We start from the raw sequence: 23,835 nt of genomic DNA, 5'->3' as shown, positions 1-23,835 counted from the left end.
GAAAAGAAGTCATCAACCTATGGGAATTGTCATTTCTCTCACCCACCTTTTAACCAAAATCCAATGGCATTTCGTTGATTTCATGTTAGATGGAAACTCAACCACATGTAAATCAAAACTAGACGCTGGACTGTGCCAGTGGGATGACACGAGGTCTATCTATTAGGCCGACGTGCCAAAAGTCTGAGTTGTGCCACAAGGTTGGACATTCAGCTCGCTCTGAAAGGAGGCGTTGCCAAGGTAACAGTTGTCCCTCTCCCATGTACTCTTCCCTAATTGAGTCTTGTATTATGGAGGGTGAATTCCACAAGCATACAAAGAGGGGATTATTCCCCCTGGCCATAGACTCACTGAAGAGGTTGTTGACGGGAAGAGAGAGAAAGGAGGTAGATGGGGAGGGAGAGAAAAATAAGGGGGGGGGGGGGGGGGGGTGAGGTGAATAAAGAGAAGGGAGGAGAGGGAGAGAGAGAGAACGGGGGGCTGGATTTTTGAGGTTGGATTTTTGACTGTGTGCCACAGTGCTGTTCTAATGATTCCTGTTGGTTGCTAGGAAGTCTGTTCTGTTGCTCTCCGGTCAGTTGGGGTCTATGCCAGTCATTCTGCCACAGTGGCTTTTCACAACACACATCATTCCTGGCTGTGCTCTTGTCTATTACACTAGTAGTTAGGTCACTGTCTGTTGTCCCTGGGTTTTAGGGTGGCAATCTCAGATATACAATCTCCGAAGGTCAAGTCATTCTGACACTAGCCTGAGTCCCAAAAATCGGTTAGTATGGCATTGCCATCTCCTATGTCATTGTCCTGCCAAAAACAGCACAAACAGATAAGGGACTCAGGCTAGTGTCAGTATGACTTGACCTTCGGAGATTATTGGTAATTATGAGGTAAAAGAACACCCAGCAGTGGGTTCTCGGTGGTCTCAGCTTAGATATAACTAGAGACATCCTGTATGGAAGACTTCATGAAACAAAGTTTATTGATACAAAATAACCAAAACAATAGAAGAAAAATGTCTATATTGGGACAAATGGCAATAAATACAACAGTGGATGGGGTCTACAGACAAGAGCATTATGGCACAACGAATCATTGAGATATGAAGAACATTTTAAAAAATACCTAAGAAGTTTGGTCATGTGACAGAAACTAACATTTGAGATGATCTTCTGAGAGAGTCTCAAGATAGGCAGCGAAAGTACAAAAACAGAGAACTACAAAAACATTGCAGTGCTTTCAAGTCAAACTGGGACATGACGGCCATGAGCATCTTAACTAAAACCATCCATCTTCTTCTCCTGCCAACCTTCTCTAAAATATGATTGCTGTATATTCAGAATGGATAGAACATAAGTCTCTTACCAAAACGTACCACAGAGCAGTAGACTTGTGGATCAGATTTGAAGGAGATGAAAGAGAACAGACGATATAGTATATTGAAAACAAAGGAGGAAAGGAGGGAGCAGGTAAACATGATGTGTAGTGAATGCCAGTGATGGAATGTTTCTCACAGAACTCCCTAGTTGAGTTTCTGAACCGTGAGAACTACAAAACCCATAAAACATTGAAAAAACTTAACCGCATTCTATACATTATTACGATTGGCCGGAAAATATTGACATTCTAACGAGTTTAAAAGGAATGCTAGATTGATAAACCAACATTTCCCTTTTAGGGAAAAAAAAAACATGTTTAAAAAAAACATAGCAAGGATGGTAAAAGTCTTGCTCTGTTAACAAAATCGCTCCCTCACACTTACTTTACATTACAGTGGCTTTATACCAGAGTAACACATTTGCATCAGTTTAAACAACTTCATCATAAGTGGTACCACAAAAATTGTATCAAACTACATATTGGCCTACGGTTCTTATGATCCGTCAAGGTACTTGGACATGCAACTACCCTCCGGATTCCGGTAGAAGGCCACTATAAACGTTACATATTCCCAGACACACCGTGTTACACTTGGAACTACTGCTACACAGGGTGACATTTTGACTACGCAAAAAAGCAATGCAGTTGTCCAAACAAGCGCTACTTTTTTGCGAAGCCAAAATGGGGCCCACAGAGGGGAACATGGCACCCTATTACCCCATATAGAGCAATTACACATTTGACACAGTCAGTCTAATAGTTGATGCCCTGGTCCTCGTCATAGTGCCCACTGTACTGCTGTTGGTACCCGCCCCTGTACTCTTCCTCGTCGTCATGCTGATACTGGTACTCCACCTGGTAGTCGCTGTCACTAATCTCCGATCCATTGGTGCCTGTTCCCATGCTCCCGTTGCCGTGGCTACCGGCGTGGTTGCCGAGGGTGACGGGCGAGGTGGGCTCTGTGGGGGAGGCGCAGTACTTGGGGTCGTAAATCTGCCTGCCCAGGCCATAGCTGCTCATGCCCTTCTGGGACGCCACCTTGTTGGTGCCCATCTGCAGGGAGATGGTGGAGCTGTCTGCAGGCTGTCCCGCCGACTTCTGGTCATAGATGTCGCGGCGGGTACCTGGAGCCGACATGCCAGCCTGGGGGAAGAGGAGGTCAGGTTGGCGGTGGAGCGGTTGGTAGTATGTGTGTGTGTATGTGACCGATAGTGTGTGTGTGTGAGAGGGAGAAAGAAAAAGAGCGCGTGTGCGTACACCTGACCCCAGTAACCTTTAGTTGGTAGAGGTCTCGCCCTGTTACAAGATTACTGCTAATTGCTTCCAGGGATTACAGTGGATAGGAATCCATTGCAGCAGAAACCATCGAAGCATAAGAAACACAGCACACACATCAAAGACGACATTCTTACCTGGCTGGCTCCTTTGTTGGTTCCCATCTGCAGGCTGATGGTAGTCTGGTCGTAGGGCTTGTCTGTCTGTGACTTTGGGTCATATAAGTGTCTCCTGGTCCCGTACGCTGTCATACCAGACTGGCTTGCACATTTATTTGTTCCCATCTACCCAGGACAGAAACAGGCTCCATCCGTAAGTCATAATGTCCTCTAATCAAATCTCTTCTATATCTGGCCATTTTTATTGACGACAAATTCATTTCCGAGTATGACTGGGATCCATTATTAGTATAACATTTTTTTTTTAAAGTGGGAAAATACAAACATGTCTACTGCTAGAATATCATTATTTAGTGAAAAAAAACCCAGATGAGATCCATTTAAAGCATTATCTCTGTTGTCATTGTTATTGTGTGTGCACGACTCACCTGCAGTCCAATCACACATTGTCCAGCCTTAATTTTGTCCTCGTCAAAATGGCGCGTCCTCTTGTCTGCGAACTTCACACCGATGTCACAGTTGGAGTTTGAGCCTTTGGTTTTCGCCTGTTGCATGTTATGAGACAAAGGAACAAAAGTCAGTGATGCTTTCAGTTTTACATGACCATGTTTCTACTCACTATTTCCAACTGTACTGTAAGCCTACATAGTGCTACATGGGTATGTCAACCAAATAACATTTTATGTCACATGCGCCAATACAACAGGAATGTTACCATGTATCAAACTATGTTACCTTACCATGAAATGCTCACTTACAAGCCCAACCAATTCGTAACCAACATATCGCCCTAACAGATCCACAGATGATGCAATCTCTATTACACTCCACACTGCCCTTTCCCACCTGAACAAAAGGAACACCTATGTGAGAATGCTATTCATTGACTACAGCTCACAGGTGGTGAGGGTAGGTAACAACACATCTGCCACGCTAATCCTCAACACAAGGGCCCCTCACGGGTGTGTGGTCAGTCCCCTCCTGTACTCCCTATTCACTCATGACTGCACGGCCAGGCACGACTCCACCGGCATCATTAAGTTTGCCGATGACGCAACAGTGGTAGGCCTGATCACCGACAAGACAGCCTATAGGGAGGAGGTCAGAGACCTGGCCATGTGGTGCCAGGACAACAACCTCTCCCTTAACGTGATCAAGACAAAGGAGACGATTGTGGACTACAGGAAAAAGAGGACTGAGCACGCCCCCATTCTGATCGACGGGGCTGCAGTGGAGCATGATGAGCGTCAAGTTCCTTGGTGTCCACATCACCAACAAACTATCATGGTCCAAACACACCAAGACAGTCGTGAAGAGGGCACGACAAAACCCATTCCTCCTCAGGAGATTGAAAAGATTTGGCATGGGTCCTCAGATCCTCAAAAGGTTCTGCACGGCAAGCGGTACTGGAGCACCAAATCTAGGTCCAAGAGGCTTCTAAACAGCTTCTACCCCCAAGCCATAAGACTCCTGAACATCTAGTCAAATGGCTACCCAGAATATTTGCATCCCCCCTCTACTACACCGCTGCTACTCTCTGTTATCATCTATGCAGTCACTTTAATAACTATCTACATGTACATATTACCTTAACTAACCGGTGCCCCCCGCACATTGACTCTGTACCGGTACCCCCCTGTGTATAGTCTCGTTATTGTTATTTTACTGCTGCTCTTTAATACCTTGTTACTTTTATTTCTTATTCTTGCTCAAAATGATTTTAACCTGCATTGTTGGTTAGGGGCTCGTAAGTAAGCATTTCACTGTAAAGATCTTCCTACACCTACACCTGTTGTTTTCAGAGCATGTGACTAATAAAACTGGATTGATTTTCATTTAAAAAAAATATGCAAGAAAATATGCAATTAAAAAAATACAAAAAAATACAAAAGTAACAAACAAAAAAGAGGCTACAGTATATATAGGGGGTACCGGTACCGAGTCAATGTGCAGGGGTACAGGTTAGTCGAGGTAATATGTACATGTAGGTAGGGGTAAAGTGACCTTGCAAAGATAATAAACAGCGAGTAGCAGCAGCGTAAAAAAAGGGGTCATGGCAAATAGTCCGGGTAGCCATTTGTGCATTTCAATAAAACACCTAATGTTTTTCCCGATCCAGGGTTTCAGCACCAATAAAAAATGATGTTTTCCTCTTTTCTGTATCTTCATTAATCGTAATCCACTCCTATGACACACTCTTTCTGTGTGTTTGGCACTGGGTAATAACGACGTCAGGAACAACTCAGGGTTCTACACTCACCCCGGTCTAATTGAGAACCTACCATACCAGCCAGGGACAGCAGTGTGCTCTGGACCTGGGTCATGTTCCCATTCTCAAACAGGTCATTGGCTTCAAAGATGTCATTGGGACAAAGGCCAAACTTCAGAATGGCTCGGATGAAATTCCCCAGATTTTCCAGCTAGAACAGAACAAAAAAATCATTCTAGATATTTAGTCTCGTATAATTAAAAGCATATTTCTCTGAAATACTGTAGCAGCTTTACAGTATACATCAAAATATCAAATTGTATTTTGTCTCACGTACCTTGTGCCAGTTGAGTTTGGAGTGGTTGGTTTTCTTAATGGAACCAGGCTGCAGTTTGTTAATCAGCCTGAAGTGGAAGAAAACAGTCCATCTCTTACAATTTGATATGAACATAAACAAAATGGTCAACTAGACCAATGGAAAATAACAACACACAATTGGTGGTAGTGAAACGAATGATGGAGCGATTAAGACCACAGCTAATCCTCTGTAGGCCTTTTCAACACCTGATCACTGTTATGGCAACAATATAACATCCTGTATTAAGTCTACTTGAGTGATCATCTATCGAGGAATGTGACTAAGTATTCCCCTACATTCTCATAGCTGACTGAGCTAAAGGCCGGTGAAGTCTAAATGGTTCAGTAGCCTGAACAGGGGAAAAACACCCTTCCAAAACATGTTGGGGGGGGGGGGGGATAATACAAACGAAGACTACTGATTGGAAGAATGGTACAATATGCACAAATACCAATGTGTAAAATACCTAAAACGGCAGCATACAAACCCTGTTGGTGAGTGGGTAAATCTAAACACACTTTTTTCTATAGACAGAAAACTTACTCGCAGAGGATGACTCCGTCCTTGAGGCCCTTCTGGAAGTTCTCTCCAATGGGCATGCCCGTCACCTCCTCGATCCAGAACCGGAGCTCCTCCTCCTTCTGCAGGTCATACTTCCCTGCGATCTGAGAAGACAAAAAAAAATACTGTTAACTCCACCCAGTCTTCATTCAACAGTTGTTCAGAATCAAATCCTGTCCCCCTAAACACTGGTTGGGATCTGACTTGTTTGGATAGGTAGGCTATAATACATCAATACCACTTAGCTTAGAAAAGGGCAAGGTTGAGCAATTACCAGAAACATCCGATCCTGCAAGCAAACACAATCCAAAACACTAACCAACCGAGCCACACACTTAAGGTATCTTGTAATTTGAAACAATTATAACCACAACGCAAGCCTAAACCCAGACTACTTTGCATTGCAAACTCAGTAACCTCTTTGTATATTTATGTATGTGTTGGCCACAGGGAGTGAGACAGAGGGAAAGTTATAATAGCCAGGCAGAGGCAGTTTGCTGTTATGAGATTCAAACCGTGTTTATGTTCAGTGCAATGGATTGCAGTGCAACAGATTTCTTAGCGAGTAGCACGCCCACTCAATAGTTAGAACTCATGGTCATTGGGCCCAGGCCCTCCACTCCCTGGGAAAGATACAGTCTGTTAAAGGGGAGGCTTGCACAATAATTCAGAGGGCTTTTAGCCCAATCTACTGTAAATACAGAACATCTGAGCAATAAAACAGAGAGAGAAATCACATATTTTGTGAAGACACTTGAGGTAGCACTTCAGTCCTCACAGCAGAAGGCCAAAGCTTTTCAAGTGAAGCCGTCACACAATTGTCCTAAAAAAAAATTGAAAAGGTGGTGCCGACAATGCCGCAAGGTCAGCTTTTCGGGAAAACACTCTCCTCGCCCACGTCTCGGCTGTGTGTTTTCCCCGAGGCCCGCTGCTAGGAGAAGTAAGACACAGGAAATTACATGGATCGCTGCCCCACGCCTGAACCCTGGCTTCAGGGGGATTGCTCCACAGGTTCCTAAGACCAGACAGAAACTGTTTCTTTACCCAATGGCTTGATTGAGGAGAGATAGAAGGGGAAGGAGAGAGACAGACAGAGAGAGACACACAAAGTGAAAATATCAGAGCGACAACTTTATCTGGCGTAGCAGACGGAGAGATTAGAGGGATACTGCGGTCATTCATCTTAAATAGCTATCCTTGGCTGCTTGCTTGAAGCCCAGGGCTTCCAACTGCATTCAGGACCTGCACGTACATGTATCAACCATCTCAGAGCTGAAGTGCTGATCTAGAATCAGACCCCATGTATTCATTATTATCGAAAAGGCTAAACTGAGCGTAGATCAGAACTCCTACTCTGAGACGTTTAATGCATATGGTCCCCCCTGGCCATAACATTATTCATCGTGATCTAAATGACAAAACTGATCCTAGATCAGCACTCCCCCTAGGAGACGGCTCCAGGGCTAATTACATGACTAAGGGGAAACTACATGACAGCATGGCCAAAACATTTTTATTTATTTTTTATTTAAAAAAAAATCTCAGATTGTTCTGGCAATTCTCACATAAAAACTTCACTGGGAGGAAGGATGTTAAACATGCTTTAGACATTTGTATCACAAACCATTTGAAGAAATCATGATGAAAGTGGCCATTTTAAACCTACACAACATGTGCACCTATAGCGTGCTCTTAAATATGAAGATGATCTATATTCTGAAATACAAAGTCTTCACATCTCAAAAAGTACCTTTTTGATTTAGCCTATTTGTTTGGAACAATATACTCTTCAAACATAACATTTCCAGCGTGGGCTCTCTTGATACTTTTGAAGAAATTATCAGTTTTATATACACTACCGTTCAAAAAGTTTGGGGTCACTTAGAAATGTCCTTATTTTCCATGAAAACACACATGAAATTATTTGCAAAATTAATAGGAAATATAGTCAAGACGTTGACAAGGTTATAAATTCAGCAAATAAAGAAGTCCTCTCACTGTCAACTTTGTTTATTTTCAGCAAACTTAACGTGTCAATATTTGTATGAACATAACAAGATTCAACAACTGAGACATAAACTGAACAAGTTCCACAGACATGTGACTAACAGAAATGGAATAATGTGTCCCTGAACAAAGGGGGGGGGGGGGGGGGGGGGCAAAAGTAACAGTCAGTATCTGGTGTGGCCACCTGCGGCATTAAGTACTGCAGTGCTTCTCCTCTTCATGTACTGCACCAGATTTACCAGTTCTTGCTGTGAGATGCTACCCCACTCTTCCACCAAGGCACCTGCAAGTTCCCAGACATTTCTCGGGGGAATGGCCCTAGCCCTCACCCTCCGATCCAACAGGCCCTTGACCTGATCAATAGGATTGAGATCCGGGCTCTTCGCTGGCCATGGCAGAACACGGACATTCCTGTCTTACAGGAAATCACACACAGAACGAGCAGTATGGCTGGTGGCATTGTCATGCTGGAGGGTCATGTCAGGATGAGCCTGCAGGAAGTGTACCACATGAGGGAGGAGGATGTCTTCCCTGTAACGCACAGCGTTGAGATTGCCTGCAATGACAAGCTCAGTCCGATGATGCTGTGACACACCATGACGGCCCTCCACCTCCAAATCGATCCCGCTCCAGAGTAAAGGCTTCGGTGTAATGCTCAAACCATCGACGATAAACGTGAATCCGACCATCACCCCTGGCGAGACAAAACCTCGACTCGTCAGTGAAGAGCACTTTTTGACAGTCCTGTCTGGTCCAGCGACGGTGGGTTTGTGCCTATAGGTAGCGTTGTGATGTCTGGTGAGGACCTGCCTTACAACAGGCCTGCAAGAAGAGGACCGAGCACACCCCCATTCTCATTGACGGGGCTGTAGTGGAGCAGGTTGAGAGCTTCAAGTTCCTTGGTGTCCACATCAACAACAAACTAGACTGCTCCAAACAGCAAGACAGTCGTGAAGAGGGCACAACAAAGCCCATTCCCCCTCAGGAAACTAAAAAGATTTGGCATGGGTCCTGAGACCCTCAAAAGGTTCTACAGCTGCAACATCGAGAGCATCCTGACAGGTTGCATCACTGCCTGGTACGGAAAATGCTCAGCCTCTGACCGCAAGGTACTACAGAGGGTAGTGCGTACGGCCCAGTACATCACTGGGGCTAAGCTGCCTGCCTCCCAGGACCTCTAAAAATTGTCAAGGACCCCAGCCACAGACTGTTCTCTCTACTACCGCATGGCAAGCGGTACCGGAGTGCCAAGTCTAAGACAAAAAGTATTCTCAACAGTTTTTACCCCCAAGCCATAACACTCCTGAACAGGTAATCAAATGGCTACCCAGACTATTTGCATTGTGTTCCCCCCCACCCCTCCGTTTACACTGCTGCTACTCTCAGTTTATCATATATGCATAGTCACTTTAACTATACATTCATGTACATACTACCTCAATTGGGCCGACCAACCAGTGCCCCCCCCACGGTGGGTAACCGGGCTATCTGCATTGTGTCCCACCCACCAACCCCTCTTTTACGCTACTGCTACTCTCGGTTCATCATATATGCATAGTCACTTTAACCATATCTACATGTACATACTACCTCAATCAGCCTGACTAACCGGTGTCTGTATGTAGCCTCGCTACTGTTATAGCCTCACTACTGTATGTAGCCTCGCTACCTCGCTAAGGCTTTTTCTTTGCAACTCTGCCTAGAAGGCCAGCATCCCGGAGTCACCTCTTCACTGTTGACATTGAGACTGGTGTTTTGCAGGTACTATTTAATGAAGCTGCAAGTTGAGGACTTGTGAGGCATCGGTTTCTTAAACTTGACACTAATTTACTTGTCCTCTTGCTAAATTGTGCACCGGGCCTCCCACTCTTTCTATTCTGGTTAGAGGCAGTTTGCGCTGTTCTGTGAAGGGAGTAGTACACAGAGTTTTATGGGATCTTCAGTTTCTTGGCAATTTCTCGCATGGAATAGCCTTCATTTCCCAGAACAAGAATAGACTGACGAGTTTCAGAAGAAAGGTCTTTGTTTCTGGCCATTTTGACCCTGTAATCGAACCCACAAAATGCTGATGCTCCAGATACTCAACTAGTCTAAAGAAGGCCAGTTTTATTGCTTCTTTCATCAGCATAAGTTTTCAGCTGTGCTAACATAATTGCAAAATGGTTTTCTAATGATCAATTAGCTAATCCAAGTTCATAATTTTAAAAGGCTAACGCAACATGCCATTGGAACACGAGTGATGGTTGCTGATAATGGGCCTCTGTACGCCTATGTAGATATTCCATTAAAAAATCTAACATTTACAGCTACAATAGTCATTTACAACATTAAAAATATCTACACTGTATTTCTGACCAATTTGATGTTATTTTAAAACTGGACAACATTTTAGCTTTTCTTTCAAAAACAAGGAAAAGTGAGCCCAAACTTTTGAACGGTGGTGTATATAGAAATTGACATAAGGCCTTAACCAATCACAGCCCTCCTGCAGGGTCGTACATTCAGCAGGTCACCAGCAGAGAGGTTCCTTTGAATCCAGTTTCCCCATTAACTGTGCTCATAAAATGTATCATAACTTCGAAAGCAGCAGAGTCCACTCTGGACATGATGTATTTGTACAGTATATTGTTTAAAACAATGCCTGAAAAATTTACTAAATCCAAAACGGTACTTTTGAGATATTCATATTTATAGTTAAGGTTTAATAAATGAATGTGTAAAATTGTTTTTCAGAATATATACTGGGTGTAGAAAACATTAGGAACACCTGCTCTTTCCATGACAGACTCACCAAGTGTATGCAGGTGAAAGCTGTGATCCCTTATTGATGTCACTTGTTAAATCCACTTCAATCAGTGTAGATGAAGGAGAGGAGACAGGTTAAAGAAAGATTTTTAAGCCTCGAGACATGGATTGTGTATATGTGCCACTCAGCGGGTGAAAGGGCAAGACAAAAGATTTAAGTGCCTTTGAACGGGGTATGGTAGCAGGTGCCAGGCGCACCGGTTTGAGTGTCAAGAACTGCAACGCTGCTGGGTTTATCAATTTCCTGTGTAACAAGTGGTCCACCACCCAAAGGACATCCAGCCAACTTGACTCAACTGTGGAATGCTTGACACCTTGTTGAGTCCATGTCCCAACGAATTGAGGCTCTTCTGAGGGCAAAAGGGGGTGCAACACAATATTAGGATGGTGTTCCTAATGTTTTGTACACTCAGTAGATATACTTCATATTGAAGAGCACACTGAGTATAATGTGAGTATAATGATACCAAGGTGTTGTCTGTATCATGTATCATTGGGTCTAACAGGGGGTATGCATTGGTTTAAAAAATATATATATCAATAAAAAAAGCCTAAAATAGCCACTTTCAAGTTATAATTTTTTGGGGTGTTTTACAAATGTAAAAAGCATACTGACATCCTTCCTCCCTATTAACTTTCCATGCGAGAATTGCCAGAACAAAATCAGAGATACCAAAATTGTAATCGCCCTAACGAGGTATTGTTTTTACTCTCCGGGATACAGGAACAACTCCCGCAGGTTATGGTACAGTAACTCTTATCCTACGAGGTCCAGAGCCTGTTGGTTTTCTGTTCTACCTGACAATTAAATTGCACCCACACTTGGTGTCCCAGGTCTAAAAATCGGTCCCTGATTAGAGGGCAACAATGAAAACAATGGTCCAGACTTGAGTTTGAGGGCTGTAGTGTATCCTTTTACATTAGCGTGGTTACAGGTTCAATTTCAGCCAGGTACATTTTCCACTTCATATTAACTAGGCTACTTTTCATTATTTTATTTTGGATTCGCTACTCCGTCGAGCCCTCTCCCACTAGAATGAACGATGTGCATCTTCTAGCGATCTACTGATAGGCTAGGTGCCTGTCAGTCGTCACAAAGTGAGCAATGACAGGGACATGCTGCAGAGTATAAGATGCGAAGCGAGAGGTTTCACTCCCGCCAAAATAAACCCAATGCGTTTCTATGGGGTTATTTTGGTAGGCAGAGTCTTTTTGGCGATTATCTGCAGATAAATTATTAAAAGACTCGATGAAGAAGATGGTGAATCATCACTGCAGGAATAATTGGTAGTGGAGAGCCGTATTCTGCATTAAAACAGAATTACAATATAAAAAATATATATCTATTGACCTTAGTAGAGAATCAACAAAACACATTTTTTTTAAGTATTATATTTGCCCAAGTTTATCATAAGACATGGACAGAATGCATCAGTGATTTATATTTCCCGCAACTTTCTTTGATGGTAATGAAAACACTCCTCTGGTAGATGGAAAGGCTTGTCCAGAAACCATCTCAATTAAAATGTTAACTACAAAGTAACCTACGCTTACCTGGCAGAATGATATCATGATTATTTTCATCAAGTGAGTATTTGTTTCGCAAACTCCACCATCACGTGCGCTACAAAAACACTGCTAAACAGCCTCTTGCTAGGTGTGCAATTGAATTAAAGGGTAACTACACACAAACTTTTACATTTCTCCGATTTTCCCAGACCTCAAAAGTAGTCCACTGATGTGGTTTAAGCATTGTTGTGAACTTAGAAAAACAACAAAATTGGATGTCCTATGAAAAACTAAGGGGGAAAAAAGGGAAAAGTAAAACATAATTTGAAGAACAAACATAGTTGTGGCAATTCATATTTTGCAGTAAATAAGACTATTTTAAAGAGAAGACCGGTTAAATGTTTTTAAAAAAGGTATAATGTTATCTTACTTAGAAAACAGTCCTGATCATTCACTCAGATATATCTATTAACCCTTATTTAACTAGGCAAGTCAGTTAAGAACAAATTATTACTTATAATGACGACCAACCCCGGCCAAACCCTAACCCGGACGACGCTGGGCCAATTGTGCGCCGCCCTATGGTACTCCCAATCACGGCCGGTTATTAGACAGCCTGGAATCGAACTAGGGTCTGTAGTGACACCTCTAGCACTGAGATGCAGTGCCTGACACCGCTGCGCCTAGACAATATCCAAGACAACAAACTGAATTAATATTTTCTTAGTAATTAAAATGTCTTTTTACACAATACCATAACCATTTTTTCCAATCTGTGAGGTAAACTCTATAAAGTATTCAATAATTGCAGATGGAATCAAGGTATTAGGATGTAACAGAGGCCGCCAAAATAGAGCCAAAAATGGCCAAAAATGTTGAACCCTGGCGGCGCCTGGCTGGCTACTTTTTCTATTTGGCTGGCTAGTCTAAGTACTTGTGGAAAACACTGCTCTAAAAGATCAGTCTGGCACGCAAGGACAGATCTGACTGTCTCATATGGGGAAACCAGAGTTTCAGACTGTACGGTATAGTCATTGTATCTGGATATCAAGGAGAAAATCTGACTCACAAACCCTTATTCACTGAAGATTTCATGAACAGAGATTGTGAGCTATGGGCCATTTCCATGCAATATCTTCAACAGTGAAGAGGTGACTCTGGGATGCTGGCCTTCTGGCAGAGTTGCAAAGAAAAAGCCATATCTCAGACTGGCCAATAATCTTTTATTTTTAAGATGGGCAACAAAAAAAACAGATACTGGACAGAGGAACTCTGCCTAGGCCAGCATCCCGGAGTCGCCTCTTCACTGTTGAGACGGGTGTTGTACTATTTAATGAAGCTGCCAGTTGAGGACTTGTGAGGCGTCTGTTTCTCAAACTAGACACTAATGTACTTGTCCCCTTGCTCAGTTGTACATTGGGGCCTCCCACTCCTCTTTCTAATCTGGTTAGAGACAACGCTGTACGAGATCTTCAGTTTCTTGGCAATTTCTCACATGGAATAGCCTACATTTCTCAGAACAAGAATAGACTGACGAGTTTCAGAAGAAAGGTATTTGTTTCTGGCCATTTGAGCCGGTAATCGAACCCATAAATGCTGATGCTCCAGATACTCAACTAGTCTAAAGGCCAGTTTTATTGCTTCTTTAATTAACAGTTTTCAGCTATGCTAACATAATTGCAAAAGGGTTTTCTAATGATCAATTAGCATTTAAAAATTATAAACTTGGATTAGCTAACAACGTGCCATTGGAACACAGGAGTGATGGTTGCTGATAATGGGCCTTGTGTACGCCGATGTGGATATTCCATTAAAAAAATGCTACAATAGTCATTTACAACATTAACAATGTCTACACTGTATTTCTGATCAATTTGATGTTATTTTAAATGGACAATTTTTTTGTGCTTTTCTTGCAAAAACAAGGACATTTCTAAGTGACAAACTTTTGAACAGTAGTGTACATATTACCTCAATTACCTTGACTAACCCCTACCCCAGCACATTGACTCGGTACCCTTGTATATAGCCTTGTTTATGTTATTTTAGTGTTATTTTTTTTCTCCTTTCGTTTATTTTGCTAATTTTTCAGACTAAAAAATAAAAATAAAAACTGCACTGTTGATTAAGTAAGCATTTCACAGTAAGGTCTACACCAGTTGATTTCGGTGCCTGTGACAAATTAAATTGGATTTGAATCAGTCAGTTTTATTCTAGCACTGCTGCTTGTCAGACTGAAGATACCCCAATGTCAGAACAGAGCCTCGTCAAGTTCTGTGTCTGTCTGTCTGTGTTTATCAGGGAACAGCGGAGGTAGAGGTTCAAGAGAGATCCCACATCTGTAATTTATTAAACCCCCCCAGTCTGCACTTGGGTTACACACAAGGTTATCAATGCCTGCAGCTCTCTCTGCCTATGGTGAAAACAAGCAAACAACAGGTTTTCCAAAAGGTTCAGAGCCATCTGTGATAAGCTTAATCCTACACACACACAGACTAACCTCTGCTGAAAGCAGTCATCAGTAGTCCTCCCTCAGCAAGAGAGGACTCAAACCCCATCAACCTCTCCCTCTCCCTCTCCCTCCACACAAAACACCACTTTTATCGTGTCTAACAGTTCATCACCCGCCATAATGTCAAATGAGAAATCTGCCAAGATTAAAAAGAGCTAACAACTTTCATTATAGCTCAAAGGCTCTGTGTAGGAAAGATGGAAGCCCTTCCTACAAAGACCAGCAGTCTTCAAAAAGGGCAAAGAGTCTTTAATGGGATTAAATGGAGGGGGAAAGTTGATGCGATGTCCCAGAAATGCATTCATTTGACTCCTATCCCACACTGGGAGGGTCAGAGGTCAATGTGAGAGGTAGATAAAGGAAAAAGTTCGCTCGTAACCTTGTGTCACACCAAACAAGCTACGTTAGGCTAGCCGTTGCTATGAGACCCAGAAGACAAGTCCCACACAGCGAGTCCCTTTAAAAACGTCCCATGGAGAGCTGAGAGGGGAGCGTGAACAGTCCCTGTTCGAGTCTAGAAAATCACTCCTCATGGCCAAACAATAGCTTCAGTGTTCTTGATAGAGCAGAACTAGCTAGGCATTCATAGACAAAAGAGGGGGAGAAACACAGGACTAGCCAAAAAGACCTTGATTCATATTTCTCTTTCTTAGACATGCAGAGAAAGAAACCCCCTCTTCTTATACTACCACTGCTGCCCACACAACTGGAAGTATTTTCTGATGAGTCTGGGGAATGGAGAGAACATCTGGCCTGAAAAAAGAATGAGAGCGTTGTATTGTAAATGGGCCGCTCCTTCAGGATACGACATTACGGTACTGTGAAAGTTAGCCTACGTTTGTGCGAAAATTACAGGCTGTGCCCTCCAAAACCTTAATGTATGCTCCTACAAAACCCCAAACCTGTTTAAATATTGGTTATCCATTTATTGTAGAGGAAATGGCATTGAATGGAGCCTTGACAATAGAGACAGCTGGTGGTTTGTTAATAAATTATTAACCTTACGTGCCTCTGGGAAATGTTCAATGGAGTGGAATGATGCAGCAATTTTTTTTCTGTGACGAGTGTGAGGTGAGGTAGAAACAATTACACCATCTGTTTACGTTGCCCTAGGCCCATTGTCATAGTGCTGTTTGTTGACATACAGCAAGAACGTGTTAACAGAGACACAAGTAAAGCTGGAAGGCGGCCATTTTCCACATTGTGTGGACATTTTCCCCCATTTCCAATTCAAATCTGGCTCTATCCATCCTCACCTGTGAGCCATGACTCAAAATGTCACTGTTATCCTTAGGACACCTCCTCCTGACCTGATAATATAAAAATAACCAGAAAGGAAATAACTCCCGATATGTCAAAAACAGAAAGTGCTGCTGCTCCATCCTGTGTTCTTCCTGGGTTTGAAGGGTAATTATAGTGAGTGTTTACTTAACAGCACTCAGGAAGACTCCTTCCTGTTCTCCTTGAGATTTCAGCGTGGGGTTTAAAAGGCCACTCTGGGACATCCTCAACGGATGGAGGATGGCCAAGTTAGCACTTTAGAGGAGTGTCAACAAAATCATGACATTCCCTCCCAACAGCCATGTGTTGTGGTGGTAGAACTAATTAAATTACACACACACACACACACACACACACACACCCCAGTTTTCTGAACTATATGAACATATTTTGCATTTACATTCTATTATGCAAAACAGAACAAGTGGGGAGTATTCCTGGGAGTTAAATGCAAATATTTCTGGACTGATACACTTGAGCGTAATCTATTCAGCCCTCTTTCAAACAACTAACTGCCAAGCCAACACCACAAACATGTCTTTGTTCTGTGCGGCTGGACATGGGTTAACCCTAAATACTGCAGTCAGGGGAGCTATTTTGAGGTGCACATGATGTTCACCACAGCCTTATCTCTTGTGCACAGGAGCGAAAAGTTGCTGTGGACACGTAAGCTGCAGGTACAATACAAGGGCGATGTGTAAACGTTGTCTGATTACTGAAGAGGTCAGCCAGAGTCATGGGAAAAGTTATGGGAAAGGTGGCTTGAACTCATCCTCAGTACGCGTCGAAAGTTGATAAGAAAGAACGTGTTTGGTTTCACATTGGGGTATTCATGACACGAACATGTTTATACCGGTATAGCCCACTTCTACTGTGTCTCTACTGTAGGGTTGAAGTTTACAGGGGTATATGTAACATTAGATGAGATGTCCATGTGCCAACACTTTCAGCCTGGTTTTCATAGTTTAAATAAAATTTTATTTTCTCTTGCTAGCACTTCCTAGCGGACTGGAGGTTTAAGTGTCCTGTCCTCGAACCAGCACAGATGGTCAGACCATCACAGCACCACTTTATTACAGTCCTTACTGTTAAGGGTTATGGCAAAAAATAGGCACGCCTTACAGCGGTCTTACAGATGTCACAGCTTACAAAGTCCTCCGAGTATCTGTACTACTAAAGAAAAAGCGATAACCACAACAGTTTCAGCCCTGTATCAGATTCATAACGTTTTGGATGGTGTCAGATAACACAACGCAGGAAGCCAGAACTTGAGGTATGACTGAAGACCAGGGAAAGGGTATTTTACAAAGTAGGCTAATTCACTTTAATTACTTTTGCAATTACTGGACAAAGCAACTTCCTTTGTGGTGTAGCGCTCCATTGTACTCCTCAGTGCATTGTAAGTATTAATAAATAGCACATACAAGCATTTCCCATCTCTGTAAGTAAAATAAACATAGGACGGGGTCAATACCATTTCAAGAAAGTCAATAATAAAATTTCCTGAATCCACGGAGTTGAAAAGGAATCGGCCACAATCACCCAAGCCTGCTACACCAGCACAATGTCCTACATTGTTGCTGTCTGGCATACAGCCATACTTGTGAAGATGTTGTGTGGTGGTTTTTAACAATTAAAGTATCAAAGGCTGTGTAAGGTGATGTTGACAACCTGGTGACAGGCAGTTACACACACCAAAGCTCCCACTGTGGTCTTGACATGATGGGAGCCTCCCATTGTGATCAGCTGTTTACTTCCTGGAACACATCAGAGTGCCAGCCAGCCAGGAGTTACCACAAAAACTATGACCAAGAACCCATGTGGAGGGCTCTACTAGGGCTTTAACTCTACTATTACAGTAGCTTCCTGGACTCAGATTTAGCATATTCCTGGACTAAAAAGCACTTTCAATGGAGAATACCCATTGAGCATGCTTAAGTCCAGGAGTAAACTTAATCTGGGTCTGGGAAATTAGTCCAAAGAGGCCCAAAGGATTTGCCTAAAAGTGCCGTATGCAGATCTTCACTAGAAAGGAATATTCAAATGGGATGGTATAAGGGGGAGGGGGAGGGGCTGGCTTCAAGGTTTTTGTACTCCGCTTGACAGTTCAGAGACATTCATGGCACTTCCTATGGAACACAATCTTGCTTTTCTTTTCCACAATCCGTCGCAGCAGACCACTGAAGGGCTGGCATATCTCTGTCAGACTTCTAATAAAGCGTATCATCTGGCAGACCACATGGAAAATGTCTCAGCTCACACTGGAAGGAGGCGGGGATCGGGATGGAACCATTGCTTCGCATGGATGGAATGACCCACTTCGGACTCCATTTAGAAAGGGAGTGAAAGGACAAAAACCCACTGGAGAGGAGCTGTGGATATCGGTATAAAAAGACTAGTAAATATGGTGATAGCAGTTTTTTCAGACTATGTAGCTATAACCAGGTCAATTTAGGTGGTCAGGAAAAACTCCTGGCCCTAGTGAAGGGGGGGGGGGTGATCAAACTCTTTAGTTATTTATTGTGTGGGACATACAGTACGTGTGGATCATAGACCTCTGGGCCATCTGGGATTCTCCCCAGGAGCAATGTGCTCAATTGAGCAGAAGCCAACAAAAAAAAAACTGAGGATTTGGCAAGGGGCCCAGCCCATCATTCATCTATTCAACAGCTAAAAAGATTCATATTTAATTTGCATGCTATATTGCTGAACGGTAGATAGAAAGACATCTAGGGGACCCTTTCAAACAATAGTAGCAAATTGATTCCACATGAGTCTGACAATGAAGGCGACACTGCAGTTTTACAATGTGTATAAAATTTTAAACAACTACAGTGAGGTCAGACAAGGAGAAAGCATTGTTGAGGCGGATGTAATCTAGTACTGCAGACTTCACTCAGCAGTATAGGGACCCTTACACAACCCATATAGGGCTCCACCCACTATGTTGGAGCAACAATGAGTTGTTGGCCTTGCCAATCATTCATGACGCGTTCATCTTTTCCTGTAGCAAAAAAATATCATAAGGGAATATTGTACACACACACAATGTAGAATTGTTTTCATCCTGCATCACTGTAGCCCAAAATAAGTTGCACTTGTGAAAGGTCTAGGAAAAGTGGATCAAGAATGGCAATACTTGACATACAGCCTATTTTTTTTTTCCAACGCAGTGTTCTTGCTGAGAAAATTACACATTTATGTTAAAGACATTAAATCACAGGAAATTTGTGTGGGGGTTCTGCACCCTGTAACCTGATAGACTATCCCTTTTGGGCCAAATTGTGCAACAAGACAAAGGGCACATTGATTAAGAAATTGAGCATAATTCATACTGATTTACGTGGCCATTTGCCAACACACACTTTCCACAATAGAAAAAAAGTTTCAGGTCGTATCGAGAGGAAATGTATGCACACCGACTTGATGCGAAGCAGTTTCACGGGGATTTTCTCCTTTTCTCCCAAACACCTCTCATTTAAATCACTTTGATAGGTAAAATGGTATAATCCTAATATTCACGCACGCTTACCTTGCTTCTCAATTCTGCAGTCAAACCGTACACTGGACCCTTGTTGAATTGAGTCATTTTCTTTGTTTTGCAAATGTAAAACAGTGTCAATAACTTGCAACAAAAAAAGTTGCGCCTTCTTCCACGTTTCCTCTGTTACAAAGTAGCAAGTTCCGTACAAGAGTTACAATTATGAAAATAAATCCGTAAACCTCTTTAATGTCCCGATTCTTCGGCGAGCAGATGGAAAGAGAACGGAATTGACCTTGCACAGAAAGTTCTGGTTCGCAGTAGATAGCTTGTCTTTCGACCGAAAAAAAAGAGAGACCTGCGGTAAACCAATCAGAAGCCTTGATTTCCCCTGCACTCGCTCATGGATCGCAAGGAAGATAAAGAATCAAGGATGTTAAACACACGTTATTCACAATAACAGATTCACAATTTGGTTGGTCAAGTATCCCCTGATTAGGCTATATGACTATTAATATTAGGCTACTATTCAATCCTTTTTTCCCCATAAAATATCAATAGAATATAAAGTGAATGACAAACAATACAAATAATTTATGAAGATATCTAATTGCATTATAGTAGGCTATCATGCAGCATATGCCTCTCTTCCAAGAGTCCTCCACCACAGGATGGTTTAGGGTAGTAATGCAAGAGTGACATAAATAATGCCTCCTTCCACAATGCATTGAGAAATGACAAGTTTACACTAGACTGAGATCAGCTCTAAAAAAACAGCCTCTAGTAAGTCTCTGTCTATACTATCTCTACTTAAGTTGGCTGAATGCAAACAAATCATTCCCCCCCTCCCTGCATCCCTCCCCTCCCTCCATGTGTTTCCTGTCCCCTGAGCAGTGCCATCAAGGGACTCCAAGTGTCCATAAACAGGAAGACTGTCCACAATGGAAACTTGCTGCCAGAACTGCTCATCCTGAAAATAACACAAACAGAGCTACCCTCTGAAGAACTCCCCATGCGATTCCCACCGTGAGGCCTAGCTGGGTCTCAGTCTCTGCCTTTTCCTCTGAAACACTCAGGGTGGTCTAGGCCTAGTCTACTAGTCTGTCTCCACTCCTGAAATAGTTCTGTGTTAAATGTCTGAGAAAAAGTCATTTGAATTTTTTTTCATGATGACAATCATACTATTACTGTATATGCCTCATAGAAAGAGTCAAGTGTATGTTATTATTACTGTTGGATTGAGTGTAGGCTGTCTATGTTAAACATTTTCATTCTGTACATTCATGCGTATGATTCGGATGTTTTGGACGTTACTTAGGTGATGAGAAAAAAAGTAAGGGAGGGAATTGGTATTCACCTAGGTAGGTAACAGTTGACACAAAAAAATAAAAACAAACTGTGAATGGAAATTCAATTACCTTTTTCCAACTTGCACAAGCAGTGACTATACAGACTCCGCTGATCTGATTCAGCTCTTGTTCCAGTTGAACCTGTTACGTAATTATTACTGTGCATTATTTCTTGTTCACCAACAACTAATAAATGCCAACTGCACAATTACTGTAGGTAGTGTACTACTTACTGCATGCTTGATCCACAGTTTCCTGAAGCAATGACTGTTAGCCATTATGATTTTGCTTAGGAAGGGAGATAGCTAAGACTTTCAATTTACCGAAAACTATTGTACAAGGTAAGACAATTGCGTAGTGCAGAAGACATTTCTCATGGAAACTGGCAGTGGGCTTATTTCAGCACATTGCAATGCCAAGACATTTACTGTTAAGTCCATCAGTCATTTTCTCTCTCTCTCTACATCAGGTCCTGCCGGGAAATAGGCTACATGGCAGGGAACTGTATTCCTGAGTGTTAAAAAGGAGCAGAAACAGATATGTCTGTTTTCATGTTTGTTGTGTGTGTGTGTGTGTGCGTGTGTGCGTGCGTGTGTGTGTGTGTGTGTGTGTGTGTGTGTGTGTGTGTGTGTGTGTGTGTGTGTGTGTGTGTGTGTGTTTGTGTGCCTATAGTGCTCAAACTAAAAAATGATTAGAGCAGAGTACTGGCAACCAGCCATTGTCCATCAAATACTACCCAGTAAAGTAAAACACCATTTCCCATTTTTCCCAGCATGAGAATAGCTCCCACTGTAGGAAAAGATAGTTGCCTGGCGACCCAAACTCCTTGCTCAGGCCAAATGCTATGCCATGCCCATAGATATTAGTTTCTGCTCCGCAATGAGGGGATTTGATTATCTGGACCATATTACACTCATGGGAGGAGTTTGCACCAGGGAAAAGTGATTGGATTTATTTTGGATTATAATTATTTTTGGGGGAACCGGGCTGCCTCCTGGGTGTAAGCCAGGTGCCCCATTCAAAGCCCACAGTGAAGTCGACTCTAGCCTAGGCTAGATTAACCACGTGGAGTAGTGTGAAGGAATCTGTATTTTCAATTGCGAAAGTGATTGCTTTTGATAAAAATGCTTTTTCTGCCTACCAATGAAAACTAGTTTTATGGAAAATATATGTTGTATGTTTCTGGACGATGCACCATGCTGCCTTGTTGACAACATGGCCGAGCAGCGCAGATTACTGTTCCATTTGAGAAGGGTGCTCCACCCTCACCGCTTTTGCCCGTTCACGTCACAGGCCACAGACCAGTGCACCACAGCTCAGATTAATAGAACTCCCTCCGTGAGTCTGGATCTGAATACTTCCCGATGATTTCTAGAATGCAAACACATTCTAACCGTTCTGATTTGTCCCAGAAACCGATGGGTTGGGCCAGAGCCAGAACACAAGTGGGTAAAGCGGCATTCTAAAATTTGCCATTGGCTTTGATATTCTGATTGGTTAGAGATGATCCAATCACTGATGACTTTGTTTTGTACAACACCCATTATTTTGATGTCACTACAAAAAACTTCAGCGATGGCAGTCTTAGACTGAAGTATGTAGCGAACATAGAGTAGCCAAATAATTCAGTTTCAGTCGTCAGGCAACAAAGATAGTACTCACCATGTTTGGGCCTCTTGGGATTAATGTACCGGTACTTGAAGTACTTATCTCATGATCTCATTCAAATGCCCTGGTATGGTCATCACATATCTGGGAGTGCCAAGTTTCCCTCTCCTATGCGGTGAGCCCGTCATCCCACTCATCCCAACTCGGAATTCTCCCCAGCTATGGACATTGGCTCCTACTGTCATGCATGATTTACTAGAACCGAACAAGAAATCCGCCCAGATTCAGGACTAGATGTATTCAATGTGTTTAAAAGGCTTTTTTTTATCACCTATGTGGCCATTTGCCCCACACTTTTCAAAAGTTTCAGGTCGACTAGAGGAGAGAATAGATGTGAATTTTCCCTCCCCACCAACTTTCCCTCTCCATCGTGGTGACCCAACCATCCCACTCCTCCCAACTCCATTGTACACACTCTCCATCTGTGACTCTTGGCCCCCTCTGTCATGTATGGTTTCCTTCCAAACAAACATGGAGTTGGAGCCCTATTAGATATGGAGAATCTGACTCAAAAATACTCTATAGAATGGTGACTGAGGTCCTGTATCAGCAGATTACACTGAGATGTGGTGCTACACACTGCTAATGAGAACCCCTTTGTTGACCCTGACCTATGTAGAGTAGACATGCAGTAAAGCTCAGACAAATACTTTCCCCTTAGCCTAGACATCTGAGAGAGACAAAGAAAGAAAGAAAGAGAGAGAGCAAGAGACAGAGACAGAGAGAGCAAAAGACAGAGAGAGAGAGAGAGAGAGAGAGAGAGAGAGAGAGAGAGAGAGAGAGAGAGAGAGAGGAATGCTTCTTAATGAATCACAAGGATTAAAAGGCCCAGTCAAGTCTAATTCAATGTTAACGTCTCACTGTTTACAGTATATCTATACATGGAGACAATAACCTTTAAATAGGCAAGATAAGTCATAAAAGTTATATCATTTCAATGGGGTAATTTCCTTGACTTTCACAATACACTTTTCATTCAGCCCTCTGCACCATGACCATTAAACATTTAAACATTTAAAAGGTTTGACAACCATTAAAAAGTATTGTGATTGATCTACATGTTCTAAACCTCTTTGCAAATCTTAGCTGAGGCATTCAGAGGTATTCGTTAAGTCATTTGAGTAATTAGCTCTCATAATGGAGGTAACACTTCATCCGATGTACTTAATCAGATGTGTGGCCCCATTTACAGTAATAACAGGTTCAAATCAAATTGTATTTGTGACATACATATGGTTAGCAAGATGTTATTGTGAGTGTAGCGAAGTGCTTGTGCTTCTAGTTCCGACAGTGCAGCAATATCTAACATGTAATCTAACAATTCCAC

At 42.6% G+C, this 23,835-nt stretch overlaps 1 protein-coding gene across 1 annotated transcript; it reads right to left on the bottom strand.

The window, feature by feature from the left end:
* Positions 1-948: 948 nt before the first annotated feature.
* LOC109874947 (calponin-3) lies at positions 949-20,246 on the bottom strand. Its single transcript, XM_020467022.2, has 7 exons — positions 19,543-20,246; positions 5,879-6,000; positions 5,315-5,381; positions 5,051-5,188; positions 3,197-3,313; positions 2,787-2,933; positions 949-2,517 (listed from the first exon to the last, which is right to left on the bottom strand). Exons 1-7 carry the CDS (start codon positions 19,597-19,599, stop codon positions 2,128-2,130), a joined length of 1,038 nt encoding a protein of 345 aa, XP_020322611.1. The 5' UTR covers positions 19,600-20,246; the 3' UTR covers positions 949-2,127.
* Between the last annotated feature and the right edge of the window lie 3,589 nt (positions 20,247-23,835).

This window comes from Oncorhynchus kisutch, linkage group LG30, assembly GCF_002021735.2.
Source record: "Oncorhynchus kisutch isolate 150728-3 linkage group LG30, Okis_V2, whole genome shotgun sequence".
Taxonomy (NCBI): domain Eukaryota; kingdom Metazoa; phylum Chordata; class Actinopteri; order Salmoniformes; family Salmonidae; genus Oncorhynchus; species Oncorhynchus kisutch.
The sequence above is the reverse complement of the archived record's forward strand: the minus strand, read 5'-3'. Positions and strand labels throughout refer to the sequence as shown.

Excerpts from the sequence above, each read along its gene's own strand:
- LOC109874947 (XM_020467022.2), bottom strand. The coding sequence starts at position 19,599 with ATGACTCAATTCAACAAGGGTCCAGTGTACGGTTTGACTGCAGAATTG. Across the intron at positions 6,001-19,542 it reads CTGCAGAATTGAGAAGCAAG|ATCGCAGGGAAGTATGACCT; the intron begins GTAAGCGTGCGT and ends TTGTCTTCTCAG. Across the intron at positions 2,934-3,196 it reads AATGTGTGATTGGACTGCAG|ATGGGAACAAATAAATGTGC; the intron begins GTGAGTCGTGCA and ends TGTCCTGGGTAG.